This window comes from Canis lupus, chromosome 22, assembly GCF_048164855.1.
Source record: "Canis lupus baileyi chromosome 22, mCanLup2.hap1, whole genome shotgun sequence".
In the NCBI taxonomy this organism is placed as follows: Eukaryota; Metazoa; Chordata; class Mammalia; order Carnivora; family Canidae; genus Canis; species Canis lupus.
This window is the reverse complement of record NC_132859.1, coordinates 7474272-7498893: the sequence shown is the minus strand read 5'-3', so window position 1 is coordinate 7498893 and position 24622 is coordinate 7474272. Positions and strand designations below refer to the sequence as shown.

The 24622-nt window shown below is 38.0% G+C and overlaps 1 protein-coding gene across 2 annotated transcripts in view; it reads left to right on the top strand.

Annotated features, from left to right (window-relative positions):
• Positions 1 to 634: 634 nt before the first annotated feature.
• Positions 635 to 24622, top strand: part of TSC22D2 (TSC22 domain family member 2) — a 48010-nt gene continuing 24022 nt past the window's right edge. The window contains exons 1-2 of one of the 2 annotated variants that reach the window (XM_072792296.1): positions 635 to 2914; positions 14011 to 14082. In XM_072792296.1, the coding sequence (XP_072648397.1) occupies positions 993 to 2914; positions 14011 to 14082 (1994 nt within the window). In that variant the 5' untranslated portion in view covers positions 635 to 992. The remainder of the gene's footprint in view (positions 2915 to 14010; positions 14083 to 24622) is intronic. The other variant, XM_072792297.1, reaches the window with a different exon arrangement.

Below are 24622 nucleotides of genomic sequence, written 5' to 3'. Positions count from 1 at the left end.
CCCTGGCGCGGCCATTTCAGCCCCATCTTGGCCGAGGGGAGGGAGCTGCAGCCGCCGCTTGAGCAGTTTGAATTTTCAGTTTCTCCGGGGTCCGCCGACCGGGCGCACCGAGGAGGAGCCGAGGAAGCTCCCGCCGCTCGCTACCTCACGCAGCCGGAGCGTCTCCGCTCGCCGCCGCCGCCGCCGCCCCTCAGTCTTCTCAGGAGCCGCGCGGGGAGGCCGCCGCCGCCGCCGTCGCCGCCGCCCGCGGGGTGGCTCCCCCGTGAGGGGAGGACCGCGCCGGCCTTCCCTCCCTCCCCCGGAGCGGGCTTCCGCCGGAGACGGCCGACATGGCCCCGGGGCTGAGCTCCGGCTGACGCCGGGGAGGAGGGGGCCGCCCGCGGACCTTCAGCCCGCCCCAGCCCGCCCCAGCCCGCGGCTCCGGCCGGAATCCGGACTCCCCGGCTCCGGACTCGCCGCCGCTTCCCCTGCTTCCCGGCGCTGACGAGCCCGAGCGGGGCCGCGCCGCCCCTCACGCCGCCCCTCGCGCCGCCGCCGCCGCCGCCGCCGCCGCCGCCCCGCCGCCCTCCCGCGCCCTCCCGCCCCCGGCCGAGGCCTGCGGACCGCGCCGAGCGCCGAGCTGCGCCGACCACGGCGGCCCCGGCGCCGGGAGCAGGAAGCCGGCCGCCCGCCCCTGCCCTCGCGCCCGCGCCCGCGCCCGCGCCGCCGCCGAGGGGATTGAATTGAGGCGCCGCGGCTGCGGGAGGCGACGAGGAAGGAGGAGCGGCCGCGCGAGGGCGTCGGGGGGCAGAGCCGGAGGGAGCGGCGCGGAGGGATGCGTCCCGGAGCGGCCGGCGCCCCGAGCGGCCGGGGGCTCTGAGCAGCGGCCGCCCGGCCTCCCCGACCCCAGCGCGGACTCGGACTTTGCCTCCTGGGGGCCCCCCCTTGCCGGTTTCCGGCCACACCGCGGAGGAGCCGGCGCGCCTCTCCGCCCCCCGCCGGCCTCCCTCACCATGTCCAAGATGCCGGCCAAGAAGAAGAGCTGCTTCCAGATCACCAGTGTCACCACCGCCCAGGTGGCCACTAGCATCACCGAGGACACCGAGAGCCTGGACGACCCGGACGAGTCGCGCACAGAGGACGTGTCCTCCGAGATCTTCGACGTGTCTCGGGCCACCGACTACGGCCCCGAGGAGGTCTGCGAGCGCAGCTCCTCCGAAGAGACGCTCAACAATGTTGGGGATGCGGAGACTCCCGGGACCGTGTCCCCGAACCTCCTGCTGGACGGACAGCTGGCGGCCGCGGCGGCGGCTCCCGCCAACGGAGGAGGAGCCGCGGCGGCCCGGAGCGTGGCCGGCGCGCTGGCCGGTACCCCGGCGGCCCCCTCGGCGGGGGCACCGGGCGCCCCCCCGGCGGCGGGCTCGTCCGCCGGGCCTGGGACTGCGGCCCCAGCACAGCCCCCCACCACTTGCAGTTCCCGTTTTCGAGTCATCAAGCTGGACCACGGGAGCGGGGAGCCCTACCGACGCGGCCGATGGACGTGCATGGAATACTATGAGCGGGATTCAGACAGCAGCGTCCTGACCAGGTCCGGGGATTGCATTAGGCACAGCAGTACTTTCGACCAGACTGCGGAGCGGGACAGCGGCCTGGGCGCCACCGGAGGGTCGGTGGTGGTGGTGGTGGCCTCCGTGCCGGGGGCGCACGGGCCCGACTCGGGAACTGACAGTTCCCTGACTGCTGTGTCACAGCTACCCCCGTCGGAGAAAATGAGCCAGCCCGCCCCGGCCCAGCCGCAGAGTTTTGGCGTTGGGCAGCCACAGCCACCGCCGCCCGTAGGTGGGGCTGTGGTTCAAAGCGCGGCTCCGGTGCCGCCGTTCCCGGGAGCCGCGGCCGGGCCACAGCCAATGATCGCGGCCCCGCAGCCAAGCCAGCCCCAGGGAACCGGCCCCGGCGTCCTCCCGCAGGGCCCCAGTGGACAAGGGCTGCCGCTGACGAATGTAACCCTGCCGCAGCAGCCGGGCCCCGCGGTCGGCGCTCCTGCGACGCAGCAGCCCCAGCCGTTCGCGTACCCCCAGCCTCAGCTACCGCCCGGGCATTTGCTGCCAGTCCAGCCCGCGGGGCAGAGTGAGTACCTACAGCAGCACGTGGCCGGCCTGCAGCCGCCAAGCCCCGCGCAGCCCTCGTCCACCGGCGCCGGAGCGAGCCTTCCCGTGGGCGCCGGCCCGACTGCCGCCGCGGTGGGGGCGCAGATAATGGGCGTGGCTTCCCTGCCCGGCGAGGCCGTGGCCCCGGGGCCGGGACCCGCGCCCGGAGGACAGGCGGCGCCCGGTCAGCCGGCCGGAGTGCCCCTGGCTGCTCTTGGATGCGCGGTGCAGCCGGGCCTGGTCCCCCCTGGGACCGTGCAGCCCCAGTCCGTGCCTCCGCCGCAGATGGGTGGCAGTGGGGCGCCGGCAGCCGTGCCCGGCGGCCCCCACGCCGTTCTACCCGGAGTTCCAAACGTGCCTGCAGCCGCGCCCGCTCCAAGCGTGCCTAGTGCGTCTACCACCTCCATTACTATGCCAAATGTCCCCGCGCCGCTGGCCCAGTCGCAGCAGCTGAGCAGCCATACGCCCGTCAGCCGGAGCAGCAGCGTAATCCCGCACGGTGGGCTGCCCTTAGCGCCAGGCACACCCAGTGCACCGACGAGTCTACCGCAGGCTGACCTAAGCCAGTTCCAGACTCAGACCCAGCCTTTGGTCGGGCAAGCCGACGATACCAGAAGAAAATCAGAACCCCTACCTCAACCACCACTTTCTCTCATTGCTGAAACTAAGCCTGTCGTGAAGCCTCCTGTTGCAGATGCCCTGGCCAACCCCCTTCAGTTAACACCTATGAACAGTCTCGCCACCTCTGTGTTCAGCATAGCTATTCCCGTGGATGGCGATGAAGACAGGTATGGAAATCTTCCTTAAAATACTTGATAGGAACCCTTGACCAAACACTAGTTTAGAATGCAACTTAAGAGTTCTTCGCCCCCCCCCCCCCGCAGTTTGAGGCCCTTAGCATTTTTTAAATAGACAAATTGCGTTTTTAGTCAGATTGATTTGTCAGTTTTTGAAAAGGCGTTAGTTTTAGATTGCTAATGTAAAGGTGTGTGATGAGAGAATTGGTCTCGTCACAGTCATTTAAGAGCATTGAATTGGATAAGGATACAACGTTTGTTCATTCAGAAAGATGGGTTTAAGCTTAATTTTCTCGATTTACAGGTGGTACCTGGTAGATTATGCCCCATAGCATTTTCTTAGGTAACAATCACACCTGAACGCTTATGGCAGAGTTTTGTCAGTGTGAGTTTGGAGACCAGGACATACAATTAGAAGTTTCCCATTCTGGAAAACCAGAGGTCGTATAATAGGGATAGATCCATGTAAGGAATCTCCTCCAGTGTGTCTGCAAAGGCTGGAGAGAGTGGTGAAATGTCATGTCTGGCTTTGAAGATCATATCGTCCTCCAGCCTTTTTAATAAAAGAACATAGAAGGTCAGGAGGCTTCCCAGTGACATCGTTAAGACCCCCCCCCCTTTTTTTTTAAAGCAAAAGGTGTGTTATCATCCATCAGTTTTTTGTTTTGTTTTGTTTTGTTTTACTATAGAAAGGGAGGTATGAAATAAGACTCTGACAGTAGTAAAAGCTACAGTTCTTGAAGTTAGAGTAATTTTATAGTAAAAGTGTTCATGTCAATAATTGGCTCCCTCTATTTAAGGGATGCTTTCTATAATGGTTTAAGTGAAAATTGGTGTATTGCCATACCAATTCTACAACAGTTGATGTTTGGTTATGGTTCAGTGAGGATTTTAAGTGGTTTTCAGGAAATGTCACCGGAAAATTTGACACACGTTGCAAATTTTTAAAAACCGACTTGTTACAAAGCTTTAAAATTACATTTAAAAATTACAGAGAAGGTTTCAGGTACTTTACAGTTAAGCATTTATTTGCTGGAGTTTTTTCTTTTGAGCGAGGTTAATTTTAGATATGTTAAAAGCTGTTTTTATGGGTTTCTAGAATAATTGGTGTGTAGAACAATGAGATCTGTTAAAGCTTTTTCTTCTTGTTTCTTCTGAGTTCCTTCACATTCTTAACTTTTCATTTCTAATTAGCCCTGAATTATTGTTATATACTTCTGTTGGTTTGAAAAATGCTCACTGAAATCATCTTCTCTGCTTTTTGTAATTCAAAGTTCATCTTTTTTTGTAGGTGACTTGCTTGTTGGGAGTCTTTTTTCCATTTGAGAACTCTTAGAGAATACCACGTGTCCCATAAGTGAGCCCAGCTAGCTAGTCATTGAGAAATTTTATATGGATGGGACTAACCAAGTAAGAAATTGATTCCACAAGCCATTCAGAAAAATCCCTCTTTACATCTGCTCCCATATTTCATTTTTCACACATAGGGGCACATCTGAAATGCAGATTGAGTTTATTTGTTCACCTTTTGTAAGAGGCAACAGATAATCTTCCCTTTTCTAGCTGCCAGAAGCCAGGTTTTTCTCATGGGTTGGTAAATAATCATTTGCTTGCCTCTCTGTTCCTATTGTACATTGCCCCCATATCTCAAGAAATGATGAGTGGTTTCCCAAACCACACTCCCCTCATAAAACACAGGCACATCTATAAATGAAGAATGTATTTTCTCTCCTCTTCACCACCTCTCTGTTTACAGCCTTTGTAATTAAATTCCCCAGAACTTTAATACGATGATATGGCATGAAGCAGAGAGCTCTGTTGACAAATGGAAACTCTGGGATGTATTCTTTAGGGTATGACCTCAAAATGCAGTTATTTATCCTCTTAACTTTATTAAAAGGGTTAATCATTTTTGAGAGTCTTATTTCAGAAGGTGAATGAACTACAGATACTAACCGTATCTGTTCTTATCAATTGCAACAGTTAATCCAGTGCTGGGGTTTTGATGTGTGTGCAGTCCTATATTAAATGTGTTACTTCCCTCCCCCACCCAGTCTTTTAAAATCTGCATTGCTTATCAAATGTCCATTTCTAATTTTTGTTATACTCTTTCATTGGTTTTTAATGTAACATGCTAGTTTTCAAGATGTAATCTTACACATTTGACTATTTTGTCTCTGGACCAACACACCTGGTGAAGGAATAAATCCATTAAGTAGAAAGTTTTTTGTTTTTGTTTTTAATGGAAAGCCTTTGTAAAAGGGAATTTTAAAGTTGTATGCTTGAAATTAAATAACAGTTTTTCTAGGCGTATGCTAAAATTACTGAGATGACTATTTTTGAGGAAAACGTACCAACAAAAATCATAATTTTAATATGATTTGGGGTTGCCTTCTTAAAATCTGCATACAGTTTTAGTTGCAGTCATTCAAATGCAAAATAAAACATTGGAGTGACAGGTCTTGAGTAATTATGACTTTGTGAATGGATTGACAAATTTCAGATCCTAAAATTTTGTGAATAGTTGCTCTTTTAAGTTACTGTGTTAGTAACTAGTTTTTTGAGAAAAGGAAGGAAAATGGAAGATTAACAAATGATTGAGTTTCTTCAGTTTGATATATTGAAAACTATCTTGTGATTTTTGGCTCCATTACCATAATACAAGGCTTCATTTTGAGACTTTCTGAAAAGAGGACTTTATAGTCATACATTTTAGTAATATACCTTTCAAAGGGCTGATGGTTGTATATAGAAAGCAAGAATATATTTTAAAGTTCAGTTAACACTGCCTGTTGACTCTATATTAGTAATTACTCTAAAGTCTATATATTATTCTAGCCTTTCTCATTGGAAAGGCTTATAGTCCGTTGTTTCTTTAAACTGATTTTGTATAAACTGGAGAATATTGTAATGGTTGAAAATATAGTTCATAAAAAAGCCACTTTTCCAGTGAAAGTTACAAAATTTGTTTAAATTACTTACACACTTAACAGACCCCTTTTTGGTAAATGGGGAGAGATGCAAAATATTACTGGCCCTTTTGGAAAGGGAACACAGTACAGATCGTTTTCCATAGATAGCTGACCAATGTGAACCCTGTAGGCCACATTCCAGGAACTCTTATGAATGGCTGCAATTGTGAACTGTCAGCTACAACCAAGGATTGTTAGAAACCTGGTTGTAAGGATCCCTTAGTGGTAGATATCTTTATATCTTGTTTAATGACTTTATTTGTGTAGCTTGCTAATGACTACTGATTAAGTATTATAAATTGTGAATGTTAAGTGGTGTACCCTGGTAGGTGCTATTACTACTAATTTTGTTTATACAATTATATGTATATCTCAAATATATACACACATACTTGTGCAGGTTTTTAACTTGATGATTGAGATTATGTAAATGTATAAGAGCCAGAACTGTCACTCTTTATTGTATAATCTATAGATACTTACTATAGAGCTCTGAAAGTCTCACTGCATTTAGTCTTTACAAATGAAAGCTCCTTAGGTGAATCTGTATTTCTTGGGAGCTATGTTTCTTTATCAATATTGAAATGTGGACATAGTTTTGCCCTTCCAGCTTTTCAGTTGTTTAAATCACACACTGCATGTTATCTTATGTACTCTTACCCAGGATTTTGTGATCAAAGTGTAAATCCTGTGTATGAGTGGCGTTATTATTTAATATGAAAAATGATGGATTCATCAGAGTGCCATACTAATTACTAAAATATACTTTAGTCATAAACATGGCTCTAAATAAAGGCAATTATAGATTTCCAGAAGGATTGATGGTCCAAAAGTGTATCAGTAGGAATATGGCTTTAGTTTTGTTTTTTTATTAGCAGTGACCTATATATTGTTCAAAAGTTTTTATGAACTAAATTCTATAGGCTGTACATTGCATAACCTTTAGTAAACGTAGGGGCTTATATGTGTGTGCGTAAGGCACACTCTAAGTAGCTATTTTAGTAACACTATTTTTTCCTTGTAGGGGGAGTATCTTGAATGAAACTGCTTTTATGAGAAGTCATTTTTTTTTTTTAAATAATACTAGTACTGTGCTGTATATGTTTTCTACTTCCTGAGGATAAGTGTAATATTAAACTGTTCTTTGAGAATTCTGATATCACTGCTTTGGAAATAGTAAAACATGATACTGGATTTATAGATCTGGTATTTGCTAATTTGAAATAGAGTTTAGTCTTTCTCTGCACCAGAAGAGATTGGAAGTAAGTCATGCGCTTTAGTGTTCTAGTAACAAAGAGCACCCCCAACAATCAGATGGTTAAAAAAGACCAAAATTAGTCTCTTTACGGAGGAATGGTTTTGATAGGGGAATATAAAAAGATCTTGGCTTTTCTTTCCTAAAATAACAGAAGTTGGGGCAGGGGGAGGTAGAGAGTGATGGCAGATAACCAAGACAGAAGAAAATAGAGCAAAATAACATGAAATACGGGTCTCAGAAGGAATTAGGAACACTTACTACTACTGAAGAAAAGGCATCTAATTCCTTTTTTAAATAATTGTTTTAGACTAGTAGGTATTTCCTTTTTGAACAAATACTGTTTATTTCTTAATACTCCTTAAGTATGAGGAAGAGGGGGTTTATAAAAACAGATTTGTCTATTTTAATGTGGCCTTAATGATGATGTTCCCTAAGTAATTTCTTGTTAATGGGAAGAGCAGAGTTTAATAAAAATTTGTAATAGTTGACAGTATTTAAGGGGTATGAATAGCAAAATTCCTGACTTGGAATAAATCCTTTATGTTAGTTTTTTCTTTATACTAAACCAAGTGGACTTGTGATTTGAGGCTGCTCTTTTATGTGGTCTAATAAAATTACTGCATCCACAAAGAATGTACATACCTGAATCATTGGTATAATTTGGGTCTTTCCCACAGCAGTTCTTGAACATACCAGATTACTCAATATTTATTACATTCTTAATCTGGCAATCTGACATAGCTCAGGGCAAAAACCCCTCCATAAAGATTTAGGAACAGTAACCAATTCATATCATTCCTATACATTGTTCTATGACTTTCATAATGTATTTTAATGTATACATTTCAAATTTGGCTGATAATATTAAGGATATGTTATTTGCTTATATCTCTAAAAAGTATGTTCATAATTTCTGCTTTTAAACAGCTGAATTAAGTTTCATTCATGCTTCTCTGGGTTGCTTACATCTCAAATTTAAAGCCCAATATTAGACTTAGTTTTATTTCTCTGTACCCTACTAACATTTGTTAAAAAGAATGAACTCTTATTAAGTTGTATGTTTATATGTGATGGTTACATTAAAATTCTGCAGATCATTGAGTAGGACATACACTAAGTCCCATGTTAGTTGGAGTAAGCAAGACAAATAAGTGAAGTCCTAATGTTAAATTACTTAAAGCCTCCTTTCCCCATGAGCTTTCACTAAAATTTGATAAAATAATATTAATGTATAGATAGAAGAGAAACTGAAATTAATATGTCGATTATTTGTAAGTAACGCTGGTGTGTTTTAAATGCAATTTTTAACGTTTTAGGCAATACTTCATTATTAAACAAGTAAATTGTTTAATCTGTGAATGAAAGATGCCCAAAGCAAAGTTTAAAACTAACTAGTTTCTAGGGGAGAATTAGAAATAAGTTTTACTAAATAGTTTTGTAAGTTAAACCAAAACCCATCTTTGTATTTGAGCTACCTAGCTTTTGAAAAACAAAAAAGGAGAGGGAGGCTCTTGGTCAAATAGAATCAGTAGAGTGTTTAATTATGTTTTAGCGTGTAATGTGAATGACTGTTACAGACAGTGGAGTTGGACATGCCTGGGCTGAAGTCCCAACTATGCTATATACCTGAAGCATTTTTTGGCCTTCAGCTCTCATTATTTAGTCTTATAGACCCCATGTTTACCCCCATATGAAAAATGAGGATAATACTTGTGTTGGTGAGGTTGAGAGGATTAAATGAGGTATACAAATAATTTGTCAACAATTCGTATATAATGTATGTATGGCAAGCATACACATACCGAAATATTAGCAATTGCATAGTCCACAAACTGCTCTCCCAGATCACATCCTAACATGCTATAAATCATAGCGAGAGTCTTCAGTTTTGATCTGAAAGTATAATTGCATGGTATGGATGTAATCAGAGAAAGGGAGACATTGTTCTAGGCCAGAAAAGTCATGATGATGTAAGATTTATAGCAGTTGTGTTCTAATCCTGGCTTTTCTACCACTTAGTCCGTTTCTTTGGTTAAGTCTTTTATCTCCGTTTTCCTCATTGGTAAAGTTAGAATTTGAGACTTGGGCAGATTTTTAAGGTTCCCTGTGTATGACTCGATACATTTAGATGCGTTTCATAAGAGAGCTTGCCAACTTAAACCTTCCTGCCACCAGACTATCATGTGACCAAAAAAACAAAGCTTGCAGATACTCATCAAGTAGGTTGAATGCCCAAGAAAACACTTAAAGTGACAGTATGCCATTCAACTTTGTGTTCTCTAAATAGTAAGTACTTGGATACAGAAATGAGGACTATCCTGCCCTGCCAAGATCTCAGATTATATGAAAATAATTATCAAACGTGTACTTTGATATACATTATAGACAGTGGTAGAATAAATATAAGGTGCTAATCAGAACAGTTTAGGACACAAAGCCAGATTTAGTATGGGGAGGAAATAGACTGACTCCTGCTTAAAATTATTATCTGTGTAGGTAATACATTCACACAGCTCTAAATATACAAGACTATAAACTGAAAGCCTCTGCACCTCCAGCCACCCAGTTTCTGTCCTCAGCATCATTCCGTTATTGTGCATTCTTTTAAAGACAACTCTTAGACTGAATTTTTAAATGGGTGACTTAGGTTAGGTCACTGATTAAAAAAAAAAAAAAAGGATGATTTTCTGAGTAGAGGAAGATGACAGTTTGTGTAACAGTGTGGAAGAATGAGATGTCAGATTTGGGAAATGATGTGATTAATTTGACAGGAACCAGAGTGAAGGGCTTAAATGTCATGGTGAGAAATTGAGGTGTTGTGTTTTTTATTTTTTATCAGAAGTTTATGGTTGCCATTAAAGGTGTTTCTTGAAGCTTTTATTGTTAAAGTAGTATGTATCTTGGAACCATTTCATTATCCTTTTCAGTGATTGTTGTACTTAATAATGTTGGAATATTTGGTATCCGTTAAGATACTCTACCAAAAGTAGATTTTTATATAGCATGATGTGGAAACTGTAATCCTATATTAAATACAAACCAAGCTTAAATTTTGTTAGGCCTTATGGATGCATAATCTCTTTTCAGCAACTGTAAGGAAGTGTTCCTCCCATTTTTATGGACTAAGGAAACAGACTTTGAGGATTTGAATTACATAGTTATTGAGTAACATTGCATAGATTCAGAGTGAGGCCTTCTGAGTCCAAAGCCAGTGCTTTTGGATATTTCCAGAGTTAGTTTTGTTTTATTAATTTGCTGATTATGAGATGGAGGAAGGAAAAGCTTCTCTAGCTACTGATATTTTGTGTTGTAACCCTTTACCTAAAGGATATTTTTAATCATTTTAAATCCTTTAGATAATAATGTTGGAGATGGCCCTTGTTCCTCTGCTTATTGTGTTTCCCTGGCTTCTATTTAGAGATCTTTAAAGTTGAGTTTTGACATAAGGGAAGAAAATATTTGCTGAGTTCAGGGCTCATGTACCTCATCCTTTAAGCTCCCACAATGTTTGTAGTTTAGTTTTTAGGTATAGTATATGTCTATGTTTTTCCTCTGTTACAGTTACTCTACAAAGATAGTATCTTAGCAAAGCAGGTAGATATGTGTCACATTCTAGTCACTCTGTGATGTACTACTTTCATGTACTCAGAAATTAACAGGACAGGTTATTTAGTATATAAAGTCAAGGGGAAAAGGATATGTTTTGTTCATTGATTTTGAAAAATGTCTACAAATGAGAGAACATTTTCATTTTTCATTTATGTGGCTGAAATAAATTCGGAATAAACCACACCTCAGTCTTCCTAAGAAGTGCTTTCTTGGCTTTATATTTAGATCAGTAGTTAACATTGACATCAAATATGTTATTAGAAAACTGGTTTCAAATTTTATTTCTTGGGCAGAAGAGAAATTTGTGACCAAAGTTGGATAAAATTCATTATATCTTTCTAATAAATTTTTATTAATGTTGGTTGCCACTTGGTGCCTTCAGATTACATAGACTGTAACCTTGAAATGATCCCCATTAACAGTGTTTTCCTTGGGCTTTTAATTTCCTCAATTTTATGTCATTCCAAAACAGAAGTCTTTGATGATCAAGCCCTTCAGTATTTACAAATGGCTCTTTTGAAGTTCTTGATCAGCTAGGTTTTACAGACTTGTTTAACCTATGCCTATTAATCAATATTTTGAGAGTAATTGTTGCTATTTGCTAGAAATCCCTCAAGTTTATGGAAAACATCCCTGCTGAAGTATTCCAGAAACCAAAAATGTCATGTTTTATAAGACTTGTCTAAATGTTTATCTTTGGAATCTAGACTATTTAAATTTTTCTAGAGTACATAGATTGTATTACTCCATATGGCTTCTTCATTTTGAATGTATGTAGAAAGTGATTCACTGCCAGCTTTTGCAACCTAAATCTATTCGTTCTGACATGTTCTGAAGACTTTAGGTTCGTTTGTAGTATTTTATTTCATAGGTTCCTTTTTTGCCCCAAGATACACAACTAACTGCAGATATGTTCTTTTTTCACTTCTACATTTGACTTATGAGAAACATTTCATTTTTAGAGTCTGTGCTGTAAAAATGCTGGAGTCTCATAACTTAAGTTATATGATTTCATTTAAAATGAATTTATCTGGCATGAATTTGATTCAAATTAAATATATATGTATGTATTTTTCTAAAGTCAGGGGATCTGAAGGTTTTTTTAAAGAATGTCATCCTCATAAATATATTGTAAATACTCTTTAATGAATTTTAAATTCCAGACTTGCAGAATAACCTCTAGGTTTACTCTTTATTATTTTCTCATATTTAGTACTTTCCTCTTTGAGTTACTCTGTTTTAAATCCAAGGTCTTCAAATAGACCTTTGTGAGTAGCAAACTTGTCATATGGTCCCGGGTAAGCCTGGTATTTAAAAAAAAAAAAAAAAAATGCCAATCGAGTTTTCAGTTGGTTCAGTTGTCTCTGATTTAATTTGTTAGACTGATTTCCAAGTAAGTACAGTGGAGAGAAAAGGGCCTGACAAATATATCTTGAGAGGATCCAAGCTGTTAAATAGTAGTTAGCAGCCTCTTAATCCTTGATATTAGTAGGTCTTGGACCTAGTCTAGAGAAAAATAGAGAAAGAGTTAAAAGAATAGAAAGGAGTTTAAAGTAGATAGAGCAGGCAAAGAGAAATACATACACTGAAGATGCCAATTAAAGCAGTTGCTTTGGTGATACTCTGGCTTCTAGTGTCTTGTCTGCCTTTCCTAATTTTGGATCATCTAAGAGGTACCCTAGTGTTAAAATAAAAAACGCCTTTTAAAAAATGTATTTTTAAAAAACTCAGTAGATGAATGATACAGTAAGGCTAATCTGAATTTTGAAATCATGGAATTTATTGAGCATTTGTTCTGCTTGTTGATCATTGACACTTGATTGGTATTCCAGTAGAATTTGGAAATTGTTTTCTTATTGTACTAGTAAAGTAGAGACTGTCTTAAGGTGCTTGTGAGGGTCTCAGAATTGCCATGTTGTATTTGAACTTCATTTTGGTGATAAAATAATAGCCATTATTTGTTGGCCATTGATTATATATACAGGGAGCTTTATATATAGTCTCAGTTCCTTAACCACCCTGCAAGGTTTAGATCATAATATCACCATTTAACTGATAAAGAGACAAACCTGGAGAGGTTAATATTGAACTCTACTGTATGTTTAGCATAGTGGTTTAAGAGCATAAACTCTAGGACCAGATTGTTACCTACTAGCTCTGTGTCATCAGTCAAGTAACTTCTATCTGATCTGTTTCCTTATTGATGAGATGGGAACAATAATAACACCTACCACTTAGGGTTGTTGTAGAATTGCATTAATAAATGTAAAACAATCAGAATAATGTCTGGTATGTAATAAGCACTTGTGTTCTTAACTTGCTGTTAGTTGGCTATAGCATGGGTCAAGGATTTTAGAGGTAATGTGACAAGTTTTTGTTAGCTCCCTAGTGTTGTATAGATTGGAGTTGGGGAACTACGGGAATATGCTGAGGTAGACGGGGAGCTATTAGAAAGCAGGTTTGTCAAAAGGTTAGTTAGTAGTCCCTAAGAAACTACTCCAGAGCTGTGAGGTGAATCATGAAGGCTGGGAGCTTGCCAGGATGAGCCCATCAGTTAAGATTCTATGGTTATAGCCCTAGGGAGTGTGTCTCTAGGGAATGGTAGAAATAGATGGTGATTAAGATGTGGGAGCTTTTACCTCTTAAAGGGGCATTACTAATGCAAGAAATTAGAAAGCTGTCATATAATTGCTGTGCCATGTTTTGCCCTAATCCAGAGAAACCACATGTAAATAAATGGATTATGAAGGTAGAAATCCTATCAAGTTCATCCCAGAAAAGGACTCAATTGTTCATCATCAAACCCTATCAAATAGATCTGAATTTTTATATTATGAAGATGTAGTAGCTTAATTTATTTTACATGAATATCATACCTGGGAACAGCTTTGCTAAACTGCTAAATGTTTAGAGACTTATAAAGGCATCTGATACAGAGTAGTATGCACTGGTCCCATTCACATGAATATAAACATAGGCGCACACACATAATTGGATGTTATTTTATCTGTATTAAACCCTTTCTTCTAGAACCATAATCCTGAATTATTGTGAGGGTCAGCTGGATTTCATTCGGTTTTTTAATTTCTTTCAAAATGTTTTTAAGCAAGCTTTTATGTAGTTTTTTTTTTTTTTATTAAAGCTGTTACACAATATTAGAAATCTAAAATCTTCCATCTTTTTTTGAAAAGTAGTGATTTTACTGTACTTTCTCAACCTCATTTCCATTTGATTCTTGGATCTCACAGGAATCCTTCAACTGCTTTCTACCAAGCGTTCCATTTGAACACGTTTCAGGAATCAAAGAACCTCTGGGATAGGTATGAATACTTACATATGGAATGCATACATACAAAAGTGTATGCATGAATTGCTTTGCACTGTACTGGTTTCTCATCATTAAACCTAAACTTTATATGTCATTTTAGGGGGGGAAATCATGCGATATCTAGCATGGGACAAAGCAGCAAAATAAACCAAAAGAACAATCTATATTTTAAATAGAATATAAACATACTTTTCTTTTTACTTCACTTTTAACTATATTTACTTTTTTGAAGGATTTACAGATTCTATTGAATTTTATTATATGAAATATCCACTTATCCTTGTATATTTTAGTGTAAAAATATATTCTGTAAAATAAACTACAGTTAATTTACTTTTGTCCTATTTTATATGCTTTCTCTGTAAATGCCTTAGTGACTCAAAGCAAAATGTTATTTCATATTAAGAAATTGGAGAAATTACAAGACCAAGTTATCAAAAACAGTCATTGTTGAATCCTGTTGAGAAACTAACATCAAGCTTGTTTGTTAGATTCCCTAGACCTGCCTACTTTACTGTTTTGTAAACCCCTAAAACAGTTTTTCTCTTAGAAATGCTATATACATTTTGTTTTTAACTTTTTAAAATATAAAGTCTTAAGAGTTCATTTATAGCAAAAGATAATTTGGTTTATCTTTCTGCTTAACACACATTTTAAGTAGTATATGCTCTGTTCAGTTATTTTGCTGAATATTTATCAGTGCTCCATCATTCTGTCTTTAATTAATAGAACAAGCACAAACGCTATTTTAAAAATTCACACAAAGCTTCGTTAGATTCTTTTAACTCTGCCTGGCAACGCATTTGTGTCCTCTGGCATAGTTTGGATACTACTCATGGACTTAACTCCATCTCTTTCATTAGAAAAGAGTATTGCTAAGTGCATGTACATGTCATGTTCAGACATGGTTTATATTGCCTACAAATGGTAACAGTCTTTTAATTCTTAGGCTTGATTTGCTTGTGTGTTACTCTAAAGAGATTTTCTAACAAAACATCTTTTCAGTGAATGTTCCTTAACTGAAAATGTTTTAAAACAGTTACTTACAGAGCAAGAACTTCTAAAATTTATAGTACAATGTTTATAACTTCAATTTTGAAATTATATAGCTGTATCAATGTAAATTAAGACATAAATGTAAATTGTGGCATGAAACAAGCATGAAAGTTCAGTCATTCAAAAGGCTTATCCAGTGTAGCCAGGGTGAGTACTTTGGGTTGTACTTTCCTTTTTTTTTTATTTTATTTTATTTTATTTTATTTTATTTTATTTTATTTTATTTATTTATTTATGATAGAGAGAGAGGGGCAGAGACATAGGCAGAGGAAGAAGCAGGCTCCATGCACCGGGAGTCCGATGTGGGATTCGATCCCGGGTCTCCAGGATCGCGCCCTGGGCTAAAGGCAGGCGCCAAACCGCTGTGCCACCCAGGGATCCCTACTTTCCCATTAGAAAAAGGAAAAATAATATTCTGTTTAGAAATGTAATAAGAAATAGTATTGGTTGTATGGTAATTTATTTCAAATAGCTAAATTTTGTAAGCTACCACGATACCATTATTAGTAAGAGCTCTTATTTTCATCAGGACAATGTAGAAAGATGTTTTATTTTTTGTAATTTTGACCTAATATTAAAGGTTTTTGTTTCATAATAAAACAACCATAGAAGTTGCCTACTCATCATTTGTTGTTACAGCCAAATACTCCTTATCTGTTTTCTTTTCTAGATACAGAAGTATTTAAGGTATCAGAAATGGAGGCAAGTTGCTGTATCTGTAGTTTCTCATTGGTTGAATGTATTTTCTCTTCTCCTTGAAGCCTGTTATCCAGAGCCAAAACCATTAATAGTTTGTTAATAGTACGTTAATGCCAAACTATAATCAGAACTTCTATTCTAGATCAGCCATTCTGCACTATAAGTTGGCCCTTTGGTACTAAAGTGACAGGTCCAACCCAATACTAGTGGTTTCCTTTTAACTTGGCACCTAGCTTATTAAATTTTCATTAGAGGGATACCTAGCTAGCTCAGTTGGTAGAGCGTGTGACTCTTGATCTCGGGGTCATGAGTCAAGCCCCAGGCTGGGTATAGAGATTACTTAAATAAGATAAAACTTAAAATTGTTTCAATTGATAGGAGCAGTAGGTTAGCTTTAATAGTTCTAACTGTATGACCTCAGTTGGCCAATATCTACTACAGACTTTTTAGTAATTATATTAGCAAATAAAGTATTATCGACGATACATTCTTTTTCATTGCAGACAGGGTTGAAGGTTTGTGTTAAACTTTTAAAAATATTAAATATAACTTCTCCTGACTATGTTTGTGTTAGATTTCACCAAATTGCCTTGTTCATTTTTTTACTGTTATAAATTAAGGGTTTTTAAACCAATTTTACTAATTTGGCAAGTATGTATTTTGCAGGAATGATTCTATTGAACAGAACCATTCAAGAGCTTAAGGGACTGTAAATCCTTTACATTATCTACTTAGTTTGAGGTATAAAAATTGCTTATCAGTATGGACATATACTATATTTCAGGCTCTTATTTATGAAATCATGGAACTCATTTTCAGTAGACAGCTTTTAAGCCCTGTGCCAGTTTTCATTAAACCTGCCCTAAATAGCTGAAGATCCTTGGTTTTGCTTTACTTGAAAGACTGGAATTTTTTTTTTTTTTTTTTCAGAATTCTTCTAGCAGAGTATCTTTTAATCAAAATACAAGTAATTAATATACCTTTCCTCACATTGACTCAGAGGTCCCTAATGGCTCCTTTGTTTCCTTCCCTATTTAAATTAGAATTAGCAAGTTGACAAGTTTTCCACCCATTTGCTTCTGCCTGTATTTAGAAATTCTCTTTCCATTGATAGCCAATGCTTTATTCAGTTACTGTACTAAAATTGAAGCTACTGTCAAGCCTGCCTTTCCCTTTTCCTGTAGGTGCCATCATTGTTCTCTGTCTTCCCAGTTTGTCATTTGCAGAGTATTCAGGGAATCAATCAAGCTGAAACCATCTTACTCCAAATAAAAGGACACCTCTTATTCCAAATAAAAGGACAAATGATACTGATAGCTCAAAAATAATACAACCCTTCCTTAGGAAGTGCAGAATGTTTGCATTGATGGTTTATTAAACTGAATAATGTAGCTGTCATAATTAGCTTTCTGGAGATTATCTTACTATAGTGATACTTAGTGATAGTCTAGCCTATTGGCATTTCAGAGTAATAACTTTAAATTTTGACTTTCTACTTCTTTAAAGAACAGTCCCAAACTTAATTATTGGCATTGCTTTGTTAACAGCGACAAAATTAGAAGTTTAGAAACTTATTTTACTTAGGAAAGAGCCTGGGGAACAGGCTCTTGTTGGGAGTCCTTTGTCTGGAAAAAAAAAAAAAAAAAAAGCTGAGGGTAAGAATTTATAGCAAACAAATTTACCCTCTTGTATATAGCAGGTCAGTAAGGTAAAAGAATATTAGGGAGGAAGAAACTTTTGCTCAGGTAGACTAAAGGAAGAAACCGGGTAATCTGTCAGGATTTAAACTTCGTTGATAAACGCTTGCAGTATTTCTGCCTTAATGAAGAAAATGCATAAGTGTAGTTAACAAATGAGAGTAACAGTTGCTGGGTGTGCTATCCCTGTGAGTTGGCTTGTCCTTCTTTATGATAGCACCACTCTTTAAAGAGATAACGAATAAGGAAAGTAGTGCACATGGTTATTATTAACTTAAAATGAATGTCTAAGTTTATGGTCTTTTTACTAGATACCTGATTTCAGTGAAGATGTTTTATTTTTTATAGTGATTATTCACTTAATCTATAATGTAGTTTAAGAATTACTGGATTTTTTAAAGTTCTTCTTTAAATCAAGCTATTTTGTGTTAGAAAACAAGTATTCAGTATTTTCTATAATTGATCCTATGAAATTTCATTTTTGAAGTTAGTAAATCAGAAATAAGCTGCTTGTATGAGATAATTTGTTTTATTCATCTGCCTAGAAGGTTGGGTTAATCTAGTTTTTGGAAGCTCAGTGATAAGACTTAAAAATATTTTTATTGAAGTATAATTTGTATCAGAAAGGTACACAATTTATAAATGTATACCTCAAACTGAATACACCTGTGTAACCAAGACCCAGCTCAGACACAATATTGTAAGCTCCTTATTTTGTGTCTGTATTTATCTGGACCCAACCAGTCCAAACCTATGTTGTTATAAGGTCAACAGTACATAATTTTGAAGAATCGCCATAGTGAATTGCTTTTTTGGAGACTGTTACTAGTTAAATATTCTCTCCTTATTAGGTGATGTTTTATTATAAGTACCTTGAGGATGATATGAACCTGAACTATTTTTGTAAGCACCCCAAACATATTCTCTAATAATTCGTCCTTTAGTACTTACATAATTTATTATGTGATTACATTTTGACCTATTCCAGTTACAGACACCCAGTAGAAGATAATTAGAGACATGATGATGTTAGAGGACAGTTTTAGTGACCTGTCACCTTGTAGGACTGGATCTCAGATTTATATAAAAATCTAAGGACATGCTTATAAAATATCCAGACATTAAAGTAGGAAGTTACAGCTATTCTTGGATGATAGCATTTATAAATTTAACAATCTGAAGCATGTGAAGAGATTGAGAAATTGGCAGACCTTGTATGTAAATTCAGGAAAGTTGAAATTTAGGTCAGAATGAAAAAATACCTAACATGTATTAGTTGCCTGTGTTTTACAGTATTGATCAGCAAGTGATATTGATTAGCAAGTGACAGGCCTGTCAAAAAAGCTAATGTAATTTTAGGCAATCTTTTTATAAGTAGAAAAAAGAGGAAAAGATAGTGACAGATTTATTGTACCCTATTTGTATAGGATAGTTACTCTAAATACAAAGGTAACTAGAAACTCTACCTGGACAGCCAGGGGATATTTCAACAGAGGCTTTGAGCTTACTTTCTACAAGTAGATGCATTCCTACAAAATAGTCTTGTCATCACTACAAATTAATATTAATACAATTAATAATTTTCTTCCTGGCTATGTCAGGAATGATGACCTTGAATGAGGCTTAAAGCCAATTATTTTTAAAATCCTTATTCTGTAGAATTATCCCCCCCCCCCCCCCACACACACACACTTAGTTCTAAATGGGAAAGAAGAGATAAGAAAAACATTGGAATTGAGCTCCTTGTTTTTTCATTGTTGGCCATGATTATCAGAAAACCTGAAATAGGGTGCCTGGGTGGCTCATTTGGTTAAGTACTTGACTCAGTCTCCCTCAGGTCTTCATCTCAGTTTAAGCCCTTTGTTGAGCTCCATGTTGGGCATGTAGTAGGCTAATGAAAACCTCAAAGAGCTGTGTATTTGCTTAATGAATGAAAGACTGGCAAACTCTTAGGAAAGAATCCCATATCAGAGGTAATTAAGGGGGGGGCGGTCACAATAGGAAAAACAATGAGCTGGGTCTTAATAGGGAAAAGATATGGAAGAACGACATCACATGATTGAAAGTGTTGTCATTTAAAATTCAGACATTTTATGTCTCTCAAGTATAGCCTGGAAGTATTGGTCAAAGCTTCTTTAGGAAGTGGCCTTTTGAGTTGGAACCTGAAAGGTGCATAGAATTTGGTCATCAAGAGTTAAAGACCTGAGGGAAAGCGAAAATTCCAGTTAGAGGAATTCAGCCACTGTGAAAGTACAGGTCATATGTGATAAGGATGGTTAAATTTGGTGCACAAATCATTTGAAGACAACAGAGAAGAGATATTTGATTGGACAGAGATCAGAGATAATAGAAATGTAATGAAGACCTGAATGAGGGAATCAAGATGAGGAAAGATCAGTTGTCAGAAGATAGGAATTATGTGATGTTACAACTCAAGGGATATGCCAGGGAAAAGCAGTCAAATTTGATTCCAGAGTCTCAAACCTAATGGACTGAGGGAATGGTGGTACTGTTAGGAAATATTAGTGAAAGAATTGGTGTGGGAAGGAGAAAATAATAATGAGCTTCTTAGTTTTAGTTACTTTTGGATGAGTTGAGCTGGTGGAAAATCAAGGTGGAAATACTCAAGGTATAACTAGAGCTGCAGACCTGTTAGAGAAGCTAAGGCTAGAAGAGATTGAAGACCATTTATTTATTTGTTTCATTATTGTTATTACTATTGCTATTATTTTTTTAGAGTTCGAGCTTTAGAAAAGGCTGAGATTGCCAAGAAGTAGCAGAGTAGGCTAAGAGGATCAAGCCAGGACCTTGGGAAACACTACCTACTTTTAGAGAACAGGAGAAGCTCTGAAGAAGACACGTGATCTTAGAGACTAGAAGATTCTGGGGATATTATTTACTAACCAAAATGAAAGAGAATATTTGAATCTATTTTAAAAATTTCAAATTTACAGAAGAATTATAAGAATAATTAAAAACTCTCCAGTAATCTTACTGAGATTGAACATTCATTAACATTTTGTCATACTTGCTTTATTATCCTAACATTATTTAGGAATCCTTTAAGAGTAAGTTGTAGATACCCTGTCCATTTGATCAAAGAATACTTTTAGCTTATGTTGCCTAAGAAGATTATATGACAACAGTTTAATTAGCAAACTCAGGTTTGATATATTGTTATCTAATATGTAATATACAGTTTATATTCAGATTTTACGGTTGTCCCAGTGTCTTTCATGACATTTTTTACTTCATCCAAAAGCCAATACAAGACCACAGAATGCATTTAATTATCAAACACTTGTCTTTTTTCCTTCTGTCTTATATAGATAAATATTTTTCTTATTAGTCTTCAGTAGAACTATCTAAAGTTTGAGTAGACTTAAAGTCTGTATTATAAGGGGTGTGGAGCAGAGATAGGCAAGATGCCTAAAATCCAGCTGAAACAATTATTGGGACTGGAAAATGTTATAAGAAGATCTCTTATTTCTCACAGTTTGGAGGGGGGTGATGGCAAGGAGAGAGGTAATGGCAAGGAAAACATATTAATGTGGATGTGTCCCTTGAAACAGAAATTGAAGTGTATTCATGCACCATTTTTTTTCTGTATCATTTTGTATATATATATATATATATATATATATGTATGTATTAAGTTGGGATTCTAATTATCTGGAATTGGAAAAAGTCGTTAATTTGAAGACATTTTTAGTTACCTCTTGGGCTTTACAAATTATATAATTGCTATCCATTATATTCTGTTGTATCCTCGTAGGTTCATTCTGACAGTTGCCTAGGGTTGATTGTCTGCTGCCAGATTTTTAACCATTAGGTATGCATCTCATTGTTTGATATGCTATTTAGTGGATCCTAAGCATTTCTTCTCCTCTCTTAGCTTTGCTGTGGTTGGCTAAAATGGGATAACCTGATATACTGACATTATTTTCATCACATAACCAGACTTCAGAATTGATGATGAAAACCTGACAGCTCATCCATTATATGCTTCTGCTCATGTGTTTACCACCTTCTTTAGTTAGTAAATTTTCTTAACATAAGTGGTCACAGCCTACCCTGTAAGGTCATGGTTATTGTTTTCAGGGTGGAATTTGAGAAGCAGTTGAAATAGGTGAAAATAGTTGGTAAGGTCTTGTTAATTTATTTTTACTTTTCACCAGAATAGTTTAAGTAAACCAAACCTTTGACTAGAACAGAAACTTGTGTGAATTAACGTGTAAACTAATTTGCTAAACCCAATTTATTTTTTTCTGCAGAATCTAGAACTCTGTAGCAAAGCTTTTTAAGAAAAATCTCTTACTGAACTTGTTCAGATGAGAAGGATATTTAAATATAGCCTGAAGTTGTTGAACCAGAACAAACATATGTAACATCTGTTTTGTTTTCCTCCCAGACTTTTAACAATTTAAAAACTCAAAATCACACTTCTTTCAGTGTATTTAAAAATACAAAATATAGTGTATTTTATCTGCAGATAGTTTGGCAACCTTTTGGGAAGAAAGAAATATTAAGTGGAATTATTTTATATTTTTGTTTCATTCATTAGGGTTGGTATAGATGAGAGAAATGGCTGACTATATTCTAGTTGGCATTCTCTTTGTGTGCAAATGTGCCCACTTGTACCAATATTCTAAGTCACTCAGATCAAGATTATATATATATATATTAGATGTTTGTGATTGATATAAAGCATTTAAATGCATTAGCTTACCCAAAATTAGCTCCTGAGTTTAGGTTTCTGTTAACTGTTTCTAAAACTTTTTTCATATTTTACAGAAACAAATTTAAACGTGCTAATTTAGAATATATATTCATTGATATATATCTTTAAGAAATAGCATTCTTATGCCATTTTGTTTCCGGGTTATTTTCAAAGTTTAAAGATCCTTAGTTATAAATACTAAAAGGTTTGGAAGGTGCTCATTGTATTTTTTTATTTTCTGTTTTTAATTATTTTTGGCCCAGAAAGAGTGGTATATGTAACTTGTGTCTTGAAAGCCAAAAATTGTATCTTATATGACATATCTACCTGGTGATATGTCCAGATGAAGAAGGTATTCTTTCCCTAGGTCTACAGACTATTTGAAGGGTAAGGAGGGAGAAGAGTTGTATTGTCTGGCTAATCCCACTCCTTCTGTTCACAGTGACTATTGACAATTGATCTTCAGAAAATTACTTTGCAGTACTTTTCTATTTTAGATATTGCTAACTTAGTTGAAGAGTAGTTGTATTTTCTAATGTTAGCTGTTATTAATGAAAGCTCAGAGTCAAATATACAGCTTTCTGTTAACAAAGCCTGCCATTCCTTATCACCTATGTATTTGAATAATGTATAATCGGCTTCCATCTACTGTTTTACCTTTTTTATCTTCTGTCCCAACCCCCATTTCTATTTATTTTAATCCTCTGTATGTTATTTCTACTCCTTCTGAGAAAATGAGGATTTTAAATCATTTGTGAATGAATATGATCTATTAAAAATACCAATAACCTATCTTGTTAGGTGTATTTTCTAAAGCTGTATGAATGAAATTTTCTAAGCAATGTATTTTGCATTTCTTCCACTAACAGGTACATTTGATATGAAGTATAACATGCTAAACACCTTTTCATATATTTCTCATACTTAGTTTTTAACAACTATCTTGGCTCACCCACAGATACATGAAGTTTCCTATAATTGTGTATGTCTTTTTATATGTGAGTTTCTTAGAACACACAGTGTTCGTATTCTGTTAGATATGTTTGGACTAATTTTTTTTTTTCATAAGCTTATTTTTGATATTCCTAGCCTCATTTTCCCAATAAGTAATCTATGGAAAGACTATACATACTTTATTGGGAGTCATACAGGATTGGCCCATTTCCCCCTTTAAAATTCTTCTTAAAAATAAGCATTTCTTGATGTTTAGGGAAGCAAGCATTGATTTATCATGTCTAGGGTTTCTCAAAACAGTGTAGTGAACTTTTTGAAGAAGGTGGTTTACACTTGAAAGTGAAATTTTGTACCAAACAAAGCAAAGCATATTTATTCAAATAGCAAGTTCCTTTAGGAACTTTGTAGGTTTTACCTAATTTCACATACAAGTTTTCAGATGACTTGGAAATTGCAGATCATCCACCTTCTTACCCCTGTTTTCTCTACTTTGTTCTCTATCAGTATAAGTTTGCCATAAAAGTAGCTAAATAATAGTAAATTTAAGCCTAGTTCTTGCCGAACTATACCATACAACCTAGTAGCTCACACTTAGGTAAATGGGATTTTTCCTCCTCACAAATTAAAAAAGAAAGAAATGATAAACAGCAAATATTGAGGATTTGTTTTTGATAGCAGTCTTGTCAGAGATTCAAGATGATTGATATATTAGAACAAGCTTCTAAATACTCATTTTGGGGAGAATTATAATTTTAAATTAAATTTTAAGGAGTATCGAATTAATCTTAACTATGTTCCTCTACAAACACCTCAGTTACCCAGTTTTCAAATTTTTAATAAGGATTTCCTACACATTGGAATTAAGTCATTGAAACCCTTCAAAGTTAACCCCTGTAGTTGGTAGCAACTAACTTTGAAAGTGCATGATGGGGAAAAATCTGATAATGGAAGCTTTGTATTTTTAAATGTAATACAGTTCTTAAGTCCTAAATTTACCATGTATTTGTATAATGTACACACCCTTTAAAAATTGTTTTCTATAAGCTTCATAGGAAAATAACTACATTTACTTTATATGACTGGTTTTAATTCTATATTCCAGAGGCTTTCCGGGCATTTATCATAAAAAATGTTTATTGTTGGCAGGCCCTTTAACAGAGGGTTGGTAGTCTGCCCCTCAAATGGCCAGTCTATCAGAGCCTTTACAGACAAGCCAAATTACCAGCATTACAGATAGATATATTTCAGGAAGCATTTACTTTGCTGCATGTGGCTGGGTATTATACCTTCTCTTGGGACTTGCCCCATAAGAGTAAATAATCAAAAGGATTTTTTAAAAATTTGGTAGTATTTTGGTTGATAGGAGACAAAAGTTGCATAAAAACTTGCTAACAAATGTTTTGGTA